General features: G+C 37.5%; 1 protein-coding gene across 1 annotated transcript in view; it reads left to right on the top strand.

Moving 5' to 3' along the window:
• The window catches only part of LOC121428865 (cadherin EGF LAG seven-pass G-type receptor 3-like), a 28,786-nt gene extending 16,638 nt beyond the window's left edge, over positions 1-12,148 (top strand). The window contains exons 2-7 of the mRNA XM_041625733.1: positions 6,114-7,235; positions 7,724-8,359; positions 8,818-9,037; positions 9,469-9,673; positions 10,372-10,493; positions 10,881-12,148. Coding sequence (XP_041481667.1) covers positions 6,114-7,235; positions 7,724-8,359; positions 8,818-9,037; positions 9,469-9,673; positions 10,372-10,493; positions 10,881-11,070 — 2,495 coding nt within the window. The 3' untranslated portion in view covers positions 11,071-12,148. The remainder of the gene's footprint in view (positions 1-6,113; positions 7,236-7,723; positions 8,360-8,817; positions 9,038-9,468; positions 9,674-10,371; positions 10,494-10,880) is intronic.
• Positions 12,149-13,504: the final 1,356 nt, after the last annotated feature.

Genomic DNA, 13,504 nt, shown 5'->3' with positions numbered 1-13,504 from the left:
TTTTCATGTAAATTCTGTAAGACTTGTCTCACCGGATGAGAATGTCTTGAGAAAATTTTCAAGAGCTCTGAGGATGTGAGCCCCCCCCACCCCCCCCCCCCGCTACAGGGTCCAGTTGGGTAAAAAGGTTAGCTTTCAATACATTGGAGCCCTTATTGTATTGTCTTTTTGGCCAGCCATGTTACATGACAAATTATTTTTTTTACTAAGTGAGTATGCACCGGGACAGTCCTTGGTTTTGAAAGTGTGTTAAAAAGAAAATTGTTTACTAAGCGACTGCCATGTGTTTCCCCATGGACTTTGCAAATTTAAAGTTTCACGAGATGTGTTTATATCATCTCTTAAAAGCGAATAGTATTCATATACCTGAATATATAAACAATTCATTTCATTTATGAGATTTTGTTGTAGGACCTACATTATAATGAATTTATGAAGAGGGCCTCTTCAATGATTCATATATACATTAATTATATAAACATGGTAGTTGAAAATTGATGTTCTTAATTAGGTAAACGTTCCTTATTTCCTCATTGTATTTGTACTTTTCTCTTCTTTCATTCACTGCGCCTTGGGCACTCTGAAGAGTGGATTTGGCGCATTGCAAATTCCATCTATTAAAATTTATTATTATTTCAAATTAATGATTTTATAAGTAAAGAACTTCTCTTGGAGCGCAAAGCCTTTCGTGATCACGCCGTGGTAAACGGATAATGCAGAACTGAAAAATATCCCCAATTATTTCCTTTTAAGACTATCCTAGCAGACAAAGGATATAAAGAAGAGTAATGGCAAAATAGTCAGTTTTGACTACTTGCCAGCAAAATTACGCGAAGAAGGAAAAGAAGCAGTAGACAATATGTACTTTTACTGTTGTTTGACTGTCACTTTAAGGTTTTTATTATTATCGTGTTAAGTCAAATTAGGCACAAATAAGACTGTAGATGAAGATAATCCAATTTCGAATTATTCTCCAAATATAACTAATCATTACTAACATTTTGAAAAAGGAACCTATTTAAACCCATTTGTCTCAAGTCTTACGGAAGTACTAGATAGGTTTTTTGTTTGTTTTTAAATTGAGAATACTTTTTGGTTCTTGCGCCAGTGTCAAATGTGAGCATAAGTTAAGTAAGAGATTTTCATGAAAAGACATGAAAAAAGGTCGAAAGGGGTGAATTTAAGCACATAATCGATTTCTTTTTACATTTACTGAAAACCCATTATAAATTTTATGGTGTATTCATTTTAACGCAATATTGTGAACAAAATACCCATTAAACGTCACGTTTTATGTAACCCAACATAAATGTATGTTCACTTTTAACCCTTATATTAGAAAACTTTGTATTCAACCCTTATTTGAGGGTGTACTGTTTCAAATGGCCCACTTAATTCAATTTAGATGCTATTTAAACAGCACGCCAATCGAAAACTAATTGCATTTTTGTATCTTTCGGTGCGGTTAAAACATGTTGGGGTTGGAGATAACGTCAGTGAACATTCAGTGATATCATTGAACTCTATGAGAGAGAGGTCATGACCTCTCAGTGGGAATACAAGTGTTGCATGCTGGGAGATGAAAGTAGCAATCAAAGAGCGACTTCATACGGAAACATGTGAGACTCGTCCATGCTTCAGTTGCGAGGACAGAAATATGAGTTATTTACTTTCATGAAAAGTAGATGCATTGTGAACAGCGACAGTTTTATACTACCATGTCCTTCTAAATAGCATCGAAGAGATAAATAAATGAAAAAAAAGATGCCCCCATGTTATTTTGTTGTCGGTTGTTGTTGTTTTTGATGATGTAAGTTAATATGCGATTTATATGCATTGGGAGGTCATTTCCTCGCAAAACTTGTTATGAAATTTTTAATGATTCTGTTAAAAAAACAAATGACCGTGAAATGCCATTCCAGCTAATAAGACACGAGTCGGATTTCATTGTCATGATCAATATCCCCAGTGATAGAATGATAGGCCTACCTTATAAACATAGACTGGCCGGGGAACAACATGATGTGACGGAAGTAGAACCAGACTACAACCATTGTGGGTTGGGTTAAGGTCAAACAATTTAACATACCCTTCAATCTGTGTTTAGTAATGTGTCAAGTAGAGCATTCAATACCGACAATGCACATCCGTGATGCTACCATGCAGTCACACCAATGAATTGAAATCCAAACCAACCGATAATAAGACATTGGAAATAATGTTATAACTTTGATTGGTCCGGAGTAGTTTGGATCGTGTGACCTTAGCCGTTAAACCTTTCGCTCCACAACACACGACGGAATAAAAAAAACATATAAAATGTATTGTTAAATGCCCTTGGTGACAATAAACAACCAATTAGTCTTTGTCGAAAATTGGTGATCTAAAACAGTTCTGGACTCGGGATAAACGACATAAATAAGTTGTATTTTTTGTCAGCTCCGAAACGTTGGACGAAACTGTTGTTCCGGTTCATCAATTGTCGACAAAGACCTGCCAGTTGTTCATTGTCATTTGATGTCAATGCATTTGCTGTGTTTATGAATCCGGCTTGCGTTGCGGAGCGAAAACTCTCTGTGACAGGTTAAGCATTCAGTCAATACTTTCAGGGGTGCATCCGGTAAGGGCCGGTCACACCTTTGAAAACCGACTCCAGATCGACCAAAGCTATTACGTTAATTCCAATGACATACCATCGGTCGGTTCGGAGTCGGTCTCATCGATGTGGCTGTAACGTTAATGCAATATATGCTACGATTCTGCTATCAACAATTACACGCAATGTAAACAGTGGAGGTGCCGTGGCCGAGTGGTCTAAGGCGCCTGACTATATACATGGAAAGTCCGGGGTTCGATCCCCGGCCGCGGCACCTATTCCCGTGAGCAAGGCAGTTGATCTACAATGCTCTTTTATCCTGCTTTCAAATAAATGGAAATGCTGTATGCATTATTGGTAACTAGGTGTGCACTTGTTTTTTTTAAAAAAAATGTCTTGCAATGTCTATGAAATAATGCTAACCGGTTCCTGACTACATTTGAATTAAATATAGTTTGAAATAATTGGATGTTCACATGTTCGCGCTCAACAGTTTACATATTACAAAGAAATAAAACTATTGATCCGAATGCAAATGTTTTGGTAAAGTAATTTCTTCCATATTACCAGCTGAATGCTTCAGACTTCCTTAGCTTAGGAAAAGTACCATTGAATTTCAGTTCACATTTAAAGGTGGTTATTTTCGTATTGTTTATCTTCGTTGATAATTGTGCTGTATTATAATAACTTGAGGTTATTCATTACTAGCGAACTGGTTTATGGAAAACTGCACATATCCAAGTTGACAAAAAGATCAATTATTGACATGAAGATTTTTTTTCTTTCAATCCCAAGGTTTAGCTATTTAATATTCTATTTAACCTGAAAAACTAACTTGCATCGTAGACCAACTTTATTTAAAAAGTATATTCTCAATCTTTTTTTCCTCGAGAAGACATGAATTTTATACTTTTCTGCTGAGTTTCATCATATACTTAAAGGTATTACCGTGTAAAGCTGCCATTCATCATTAAACTGATATTAGGTTGCACTCTTTCGTTTTATATCTGAATTCTAATATCTCTAGATCTCAGTTTCCCTTTTCGTAATTTATTGATATTTTCTTTGTGCCTCCGCTCATATGTCACTCTGAATATTTGTCTTTCTCACATTTTACGTTTCTATTGAGACGGTCAGGGGAGATCAGTTGTAAAAGCTTTAGACAGTTATTCAGAGATTCATGGTATAAATCCAGGTTGGGGGTCAGAAATACCAAGTTCATGACCCTTTTTTATACGGCACAAGAGTGGATAGATGACATCTACTGTATACTTTACCATTAATTTAATGGAATGCCAAATGTAAACTATTGCAAGGTTTGACACGCATTGTAAGGAAGTCAAGATTTTTTCCGTTGATTGTTAATATACCATTACCTGATGGAATACGAGATTCGATGTTGAAAATAGTCGACACTGGTAAGGCTATGAAAAAAAAAGAGAATAGATGAATGATATTACCTATTTCATCTCTAGGTCTACTACGAAAAAAAAACACACCTTGAAATTGGAAATAAAATTGGAGCTATGATTATTTTAACCTGACTTTTATGTTAAAACATCAGCGAATACAAAACTATAGAACGATTATGGGTCGTTACCCAATTAAAGACATACATTTGCAATGGGTTTATAGGGTTACATGCATATGTTTGTGGAAAAATATGATCATGACTATTATTACTTGTTGATATCATTATAGTTATTACTATTGTCAGCAGTAGTAGTAGAAGTAGCAGTTGTAGTAGTGGTAGTAGTAGTAGTGGTATGATGTTATTATTGTCATTATTAGTATCACTATCATCATCGTCATTATCTTTACCATCATTCACGTCATCATGCCTATCATCATCATCGTCGTCGTCGCCGTCGTCAACATCATTCCCATCATCATAATTGGTACATCACACTGTAAAAACTGTGGTGTTAAAACTGACACCAATTGGTGTTAATAGAGGACCACACCCTGAGGTGTTAAAATAACACCCTAGAGATTGAACATTACACCAAAGAATGTAAATGTAACAACCGTAGGTGTTGTAATAACACCTATAGGTGTAAAACTAACACCACCAATTTTACACCGGTGTAAAATAACTGGTGTGGTCCTCTATGTACACCGGTTAACACCACAGTTTTTGTTGTGCATCACCATATCAATTTAATTGCCTTTGTCCTACCATCCTGCTGAGCGTTTAAATCAAAATGCTCTCCTTGTACTATACGGAATCTTGAAGTTCCCTAAATATGATCCATATGTCGTGAGTATTATGATGATGCAGCTCTCTCTAACTTCGCTTACCCCCCTCCCTTGCTTAAAAGAGCTGCCATGGCAGTTTGTGTTTACTCGTATCGGAGTTTGTTGGTTTAGAAGGCATATAATGTTTTTCTGGTGTATATAATATAGAGGAGAGGGCTGAGATACTTGAGCATGCTAAGAATTATATTAATCAAATTTTGAGGGGTAGAGAGACCCAAAACAGTACCTACTCGTACTCAAATTTTATGATAGTAGTAAACTACTTATATACAAAAAAATCATGTTAATTTATCACACTGTGGAAGTAACAAGGATGTGCTATTGCATCCAATGGAATTTCGTCTTAAAAAAGAATCTTAACTATGTCATATTTTATTAGGACTTCACCTAAGTTTAGAGCGCGCAAATAACAAGACAAATGTGAATCACTTTATGTGCCTACTCTTCAATGCTTAGGCCTACATTTTGGTAAGATGTTTGACACTTGGTGTTTCATCTGCTAAGTCGATTTTTATTTAGGTTCCAGTCCATTTTGTAGATAGAAATGCCACTAATGCACGATATAACCCGAAACACTTCCTTGTCCTATACTTGTTCAATTCCCACAAGACAGAGCAACCAGTTGATGCAAACCAATCTCCAAATATATCATACAGATGGTTAAACGAATACGAGTGAACAAAACGATTCAGCTCACAATGCTTCGTCATGTGTACCATTTTCTTTTCCTCTTTCAGTTTTTTTTTATGTTTAAGGGGATTATTTTTTTGCATAGAGAATGATGAAGGTAGATTTTACATACAATCCCTTACCTGGAGTGAGTATATTCCTCACCCCAGGGATATTAATACTCATACCTTTACAATTTACCCGAGAAACGTTGCGTGTAAGATTACCCTGCCTTTAATTTTGAAATTTCGAGGAAAGGCGATTTTGATTTTCATTATTGGCAGTTTTAAAATGTAGCCCTGTATACAGGGTATTCTATAGGTCAATGTCAAAGTTTCTTGTAGTTTGGCTAATCGGGCATCGATTGTGGGGTTATTTTGCTTGAATATGACCAAACATTGGTAAATCAGTCATCAATACCAATTTCCATGGTAACACGGCATAATAGCCAACAATAATAATTCATCAATAGAAGTTATAAGTTCAACAAACGTTTTTCAAGTTGAGCAAAGACATCCGTTCGTCCGAAATGCTAATTCAAGTGTATTACTTTTAAGTAAATATTCTTTTCTTTGCTCTCTCATTGCAGAAGCTGCAAACATCATCTATCAGACCAAGCAGAAGAATAAATCAAAAAAATATTCGGTATTGCCGTTCGAAGTGAACAGATCTACTGGAGAATTGCGAGTATCACGACCGCTTATACCAGGGGCATACACGATCAACTTCCTTGGCTATGCCCGAGACAAGAGACAACCAAAGAACAAAGCTATCACCAAAGTCAAGATCCGAGTCGTCAATGTCGGTAACTTCCGCTTTCTTTCAAAAAGGTTTAACGGGAGTATAGAGGAAAATACTGTAGGTGAGGTTAATGCAACATTAAAAGTACGGAATGCCAAGAATGGCATACCCGTTAGGTATGCTCTAAGAAATGTCACACCTGATGACGGGTTTGGATACTTCGGAATCAATGTCAGCACTGGAAATGTGTGGGTGTTTCGCAGTTTAGACCGAGAGTATCAAAGCCGCTATGAACTCACTGTCGTAGCCATCTGTGGCGAAGAGCAGGACGAAGCTAATCTAGTTCTAAATGTGTTAGATGTGAACGATAATCCTCCTAGATTCCCGTATGATATTCTTCGAATGTACGTATATGAGAACGTGAATGTTTCGATCTCCGGAGAAACTGTGGTGAATGCCAGTGACATAGACGAAGGGCAGAACGCAGTGGTGAGGTACAGGATCTTACAAGGCGCCAGAGGTATCATCAAAGTCGAACCATACAGCGGCCAACTGTACAACAGGATACACATCGACTATGAACGGGTTAAGAAGTTTCGCTTGATCATAGCTGCCTACTCCGGTACACTCTTCACAACAGTCCGTGTATTCATCCACGTCATTGACCGCAATGACAACGCTCCGGAAGTGCCAAACTTCGAGGTCTTCTACAACGGTCTTCCAGATGCTATCCTCTCAGGTACGGAGTTGGCGCGTATTCCCGCTCGTGATATCGACAGCGAAGGAAAACTTCGTTTCGTCATCCTAGGTGATGCTGACGAACAGGCGACGGACAACCAAGTGACCGGGAAGAATGATCTGCTTCAAGTGGATAGTTTGACCGGAACTCTGAGGTTCAAACCAAAGGTTCATCGCCTTGAAGTCTCAGAGGAGAACCAGGGCAACACTGAGGTGACGGTTTTTGTCAGTGGTATGTCGCTGGCTTATATTATTTCAGTTAGGTGCATTCCTTGGCCCTTTACACAATTCGCTTAGAATAATAATGAAGTTGATTTGCTATTAATTTCTTCATGACGACTTTCGTCTGATTGACTTTAAAGTAACATAAGAACAAGTACTTTTGAATAAACCTGTCAATAATCCATAGATTAAGTGGACGTTTTTTTAAATCACATATTGGATTAAAACTCTTGTACATACAATCCATAGTAGGGCAATTTATCTAGAAGTTGAATATTCTGTTATACATTCTGATTATTTTTAATATTTCGTTGCTGTAAACCAATTGTGGACAACCTCTTTCTTGAATCTCCTTAAAAGATTAGTCTAAGGGATAAATATGAAATTTATTGATATGGGTTTTATAACTTTCACATGATGACATTAATCATGGTATCGCATCTTTCTTATTCATTGCAAACGGGATTTTTCGCGCTTTTGCTATTTCTTCTCATTCAGATGGCGTTCATGGCCGTACGGCAAGATGTCGTTTGGAACTCACCAGTGTCTCAGAAGCAATGATAGCAAACAGCGTCAGTGTCCGGATACCAGGTGTGACACAAGACGAGTTCCTTCAGTCTGGTGGTATAGGTAAACTTCGCATGGCGCTGAGCGAGCTATTAGATGCTCATAAACTCAACATATTCAACATCCGGGAGATGACCGACGATGGAGGACCCATTGTTAATATATCCTTTTCAGCACGCAACATCGAGAACCGATTCCTCTCACCTCGGCAAATAGTAGACACAATTTACTTCAAACGCGACCAGTTACAGCTTCTGTGCGGCCTCTTGGTTATACCGGCCGAGGATGACAGGTGTCTGTATGAGACATGCGGTGGGTATCAGAGATGTATGAGCAGAAAAACGCATACAGGAGGATCGTCTGTGTCTTCAAGGAACAGTAAAAGTTCTGTGACATTTCATGGAATCAATCCATCAGTGGTGCAATGGTGTGAGTGTCCTGATCCTCACACGAATAACAACTGTTCAGAACCCCTCGACTTTTGCCACTCTAAACCCTGTACTAATGGAGGAACCTGCGAGAGGACGGATGACGGCTACGTCTGTATTTGTCCACGGGGATTCGCAGGTGAGAAACAATTTTAATAGTGAGCTTTGGAAAACAATGTATGGTAAAGGGGAAGGGAAATAATCAGTCTGCGCATGCTCAGTCCGTGTGAGATTATTGATGAGCATGCCCATATTGCCTTTATCCAATCTACCGTCCTCCTCTTTTCCCTTGTATTTGAAAGCTCCATAATGGTTTCATGAAAGAAATAATAAATAGTAATGTTATAAGACACAACAAAACAGATATTACACCCTTTGTTTTTGGAAAAAATTGAAAGGGTTGAATATTTCGATTAGTAGTGTAGGTAATGGTGTGATATCATTGACCATCCCCCTTGGTTTTTTTTGGGGGGAGGGGGGTCGAGAGGGGGTCCTTTTTTCATTCTAATTAACGTCATTCATATCCAAAATCTTTATATTCATTTTTATTGAGGTTAATATATGTTTTGTTCATTTGCAATCGTATAATTGAGACAGGGACCAACTGTGAAGTGGACTTTGAAAGAGGTCAATGCTTCGATGGAGCCTGCAAACATCACGGTTTCTGTGAGAACCAAAGGAACGGAGGCTTCAAGTGCTACTGTCGCGTAGGTTTTGATGGTGCGCGATGTGAGATGACAGCAAGGCATTTTCCTTCCGGAGCTTACATGGCTTTCCCGACCATCACGCATAGATCATATATGATTCTGTCACTAAAGTGAGTTCCTAAAAAAATATTCATAGATAGTATGGACTAATGAGTCGGTGGGTTCCAGTAAACATTTGTCATGAAGGCCTCGTAACTCAGCTCTCACCTTTGAACTTTTCATTAATGGTAACGTTATTGATAGACATGCAGTGATTTACTGTGATATACCGAATGAAGTTATCAATTGCAAATGACTACCTCTAATGGGTATCTACAAGAATGTATACCATAAGTAGTAAAAAGAAATGTATGAAGTGTGTGAGGAGTGGATCTATAAAAAATAATCAGTCATAAGACAAAATACGTGTTTTAGTTTATCAGATACTATGAATTTAAGAGATTGGATCACATGTGGAAGAATAGCACTGCCTCTTGAGCGGCTTCGCTCAATGATATTAAGCTATTAACTCTTAACGCATTATTAATTTCACATTTTCCAGTTTTTCAACCCTGCAAACAGACGGAATGATCATGTATATTGGTCGTTATTCTCATCAACATGACTTCCTAGCTCTCGAGATCATCGGGTCGCAAGTAGCCTTTTCCTTCGCTGTGGGTCGGCTGATCATGAGGGTGATGGTCGGAGTACCTGGAGGTGTCAGTGATGGTAACTGGCATATCATCAAACTAGAGTACAGAGACAAGGTTGGTCACTCTGCTTTGTGGTCTAGTGGATAGGTATCCGTACCTGGGATACAGGATCCGAATCTCACCTTTTCTGGAAGCGTCGTTGATTGTCTGTTATTAGTTTACCAGAACTTTTTGAATGACAATTTTCGCGAAGTATTCCCGAATTCCTGATATAACGTTGGATTTCCTGTTTAAAATTTAGGCCTATCCCTCGCTTAATGTTTGTGAGTTTGTGAAAACTGCGTCTCATAATATGCTTCGTTTATGAAGACTTCGTAAACATTGCGCATGTCTCGAGTAGGTCATATGCATTTGATGAGGTTTTTAAGACGTGACTGAATAAAAATCGCGGGTAGCCCCAAATGTGGAAAGTGTTTGCGGGATTTGTTTAATTCCCGCCGAATGTCGACGCTAATTTGCCACGTTTTGTCATTCAGATATTTGTATGAAAATAGCTGAAACTAAACTTTACTATTCAATTCGTAGGAGAATGTTTCGTGTCCGATTTGTACAATCGAATTTAGAGGCGTCATTATGATGTTGCTGTTTGACAAAGAGTCTCTCTTGATGTTTTTGTTACGGTAAAATATCGAGGAATAGATGACACAAAACTTATTTTTATTCCCTTTTGCCCTTGTGGGGGAGTGAATACAAATTTGTTTTTACTTCTTGGTACTTATGTGACTTTTTTATTATTATGTTTTACCGTGCAGATTGTAGAGGTACTCCTTGATCATTGTGCAACAGGAGGTGAGCCCTCTACGTCAGAAGATGAAGAACTCAGTAATGATCCATGCATAGCGTTTGCTACACAAGCTGTCGATGTAACAACATGGCAAGTTAATTTCAGAGTATTTTTATTAGTTGAACAACCAATGATATTTCATGTAGTGGAGAAAAACATGAAAAGGTATTTTAAAGTGAGAAATAAAAGAATGAAAGGGGAGAGAAGAGGATCAAAATGACCGGTATTGGTTGTGTAACTCTTTATAAGCGCAGTATTTAAGTGAGACAAACAACATCAGATTTTAATTAGTTTGTCCTTATGGAACACCTTGATGCTGCCACTGTCAAAAACCTCATATAAAGTTAAATTGATTCCATTCTTAGAGTTTACTTAGTAATCATGATAATGAAATAATTACTATTAATCAATCAACCAAAGACATCATTGTTTAATGTCGTACTTACAGAATAATTTTTTTTCTTTGTTTGGACATAGGTTTCTTGATGTGAACACACCCCTATTAGTAGGCAGCTTACCTACACAGCAACAGGAAACACGAATACTAAACAAGGATTTTGTCGGCTGTATTAAAGATGTTATGATTAATAATCGAATGCTAGATTTTGCAGAGAGTTTGTTCGACCACCACACGGAACCAGGGTGTCCAATATCAAGATATCGGTGAAATTGGACATTAGATATGAACATGCTATAGCACATGCTTCATGACATAACACTCGCTTCAGAGTGAGCCGTGATGGTCCGTTGCAACGGCTAATCCTCTATAACGTCATCACTTTATGCCATCCTCAATCCAGGAATACCTGTACACTCTAAAAACAAGACAGGGTAAATATTTACTCGACATTGGTTACTTAAAGAAGGCACACGCATGCTTGCTTGGTAATTTAATTCTTCCAATATTGGGCAAAATGCATGTTTGAAGGGTAAATTTCAACGCAAAATTGCGTAAAATTTACAAAATATTTGGTATCTTTTTACCCCACAAACATGCTTGTTCCCATTTAACCCAATACTGAGTGAACTTTTTTTTAGAGTGCAAGTGATTAAAATGTTCTGGAATATGTTATTTGGTAGTATAATTCAGCTAAATAGGTACATATCGCCTAACACAAGAACATGTCACCAGTCGTGCTTAGAGTGATGCATAGCTTTATGAAAAGCCACTGGCATTCTGTAATTGGTTTCATATTAGCAATATTATGTGTATATAATCACCAGGTTATATCGTTGTTTCGCAAGAAGCTTGGGGACAATTCCTTGCACATAATTTCGTACTAATGCGTATTGTAAATTGAGCAATTTTAGTAAGGGGAATTTTAAACAAAAGCACCCAATCCTACCCAATTTTGTTTATGCGCTGCCCAGATAGTTCTTAGCAGTAATTTGGTGAAATAGTTAGAAAAAACCCGAAGGTAATACGATATTCAACTCTTAATAGCCTAGGAATTAATAAATAAAAAAAAAGTTGTAAACAATGGGCGAGTTCTAGTATTTGAAAAGGAAAGAAATAGAAAATGGTTAGATGTGATTGTGGTCCGAATGGTTACATTATTTATATTGTGAAATGCAATTGTGGCACTTGGGTGATTTCAGCTTATTGATGCTACAGCTACACCAACAAAACAGACTCCAGAACGATCCAAGCTATTACCTTATTACCAATGACAAACAATCGGTCGGTTTGGAGTCGGTTTCGGTTGCAGTCACACCAACGAAACCGACTTCAAACCGATCCAAGCTATTACCAATGACACACAATCGGTCGGTTTGGAGCCGGTTGCAGTCACACCAGCGAACCCGACTTCAAACCGATGCCAGCTATATCGTTATTAACAATGACATACTATCGGTCGGTTTAGAGCTAATTTTGTTTGAGTGACTGTAACTTAAATTTGCTGTCAAGAACATCAGCGGAAATCGAAGGAGGAGTTGCCTGTTCGAAAGAGTAATTTAAATTTTCCGATAGAAGGCTAGAAAAGGGTTCGGATCTGATTATTTTGTTTTTCTTATGAAGAAAAGTTATTTTATACTTGTTATTCTCTTGTATAATGTTCACCAATATATCTTGCTGCATCTAGTTGGCGTCGTTTTAAAGTCGTTGTTTCGTCACTAGTCATATTTGTGTTATGTTTCAATTGAACATGATTTCAAGTAATGTCATTGATCGTTCAGTGGATGTGTTGTAACCGAACTGTTCGCTGATCTACCCAACAAAACTTGGAGGTAGCTGACAGGACCCCAGCGTAGATTACTCGAAAGATATGTAAGATGTGTTTATATTATTGATGGATGACTTGTTTTATTGGTGTTGATTTGTGCAACTTCATATATTTCATTGTAGATACATCATATTAACGACTAACAATGACTCTTCAATACGACAATTGCATTGCTATAGCTACATGACTTAAGATGTAGCAGTGATGAAACTCGCTGTCAGGTACGCCAACTTATCGTATGTCTATAGGCCTATAGGGTTATGTCCAGATTGTTAAGACGCACTGGCATTTAATTATTTATGTAGAATCATTCAGACGCACGGTGGTCCATTATACATTTAATTCAAACGAGCAACATTTATACGGAAAAGCGTTCTACGTATCATTAGTCGTATATTCATTGGTCAAATATCGTGACGAGAACTCTCGTCTGAATGGATGGGAGGTAAGAGTATTCTTATTTTAACCTTTTGACATCAACAGATTATTTTAGTACCATTTTGTATTTTTTTCACGTCAGTGTACGGTATCACCGCTTTAGTGTGATCTGTAAAATAAAAAAAACTTCGGCATTAATTCGACGCCGACATGGTATCTGTGAACACTTCAGAAAAGTGACAAAACAAAATATAGTTTGGTTTTGGGCTTACACCAAATAGGTTTTTAAACAACACCAGTCAATGACAAAAGACGGATAAAATTGTGGTGTTAAAACTGACACCAATTGGTGTTAATAGAGGACCACACCCTGAGGTGTTAAAAAACACCCTAGAGATTGAACATAACACCAAAGAGTGTAAATGTAACAACCATAGGTGTTGTAATAACACCTATAGGTGTAAAACTAACACCACCAATTTAACACCGGTGTAAAAT

The sequence above is a fragment of the Lytechinus variegatus genome, chromosome 15 (assembly GCF_018143015.1).
Source record: "Lytechinus variegatus isolate NC3 chromosome 15, Lvar_3.0, whole genome shotgun sequence".
NCBI lineage: Eukaryota > Metazoa > Echinodermata > Echinoidea > Temnopleuroida > Toxopneustidae > Lytechinus > Lytechinus variegatus.
Note: the sequence above shows the minus strand (reverse complement) of the source record. Positions and strands in the feature narration are given on the sequence as shown.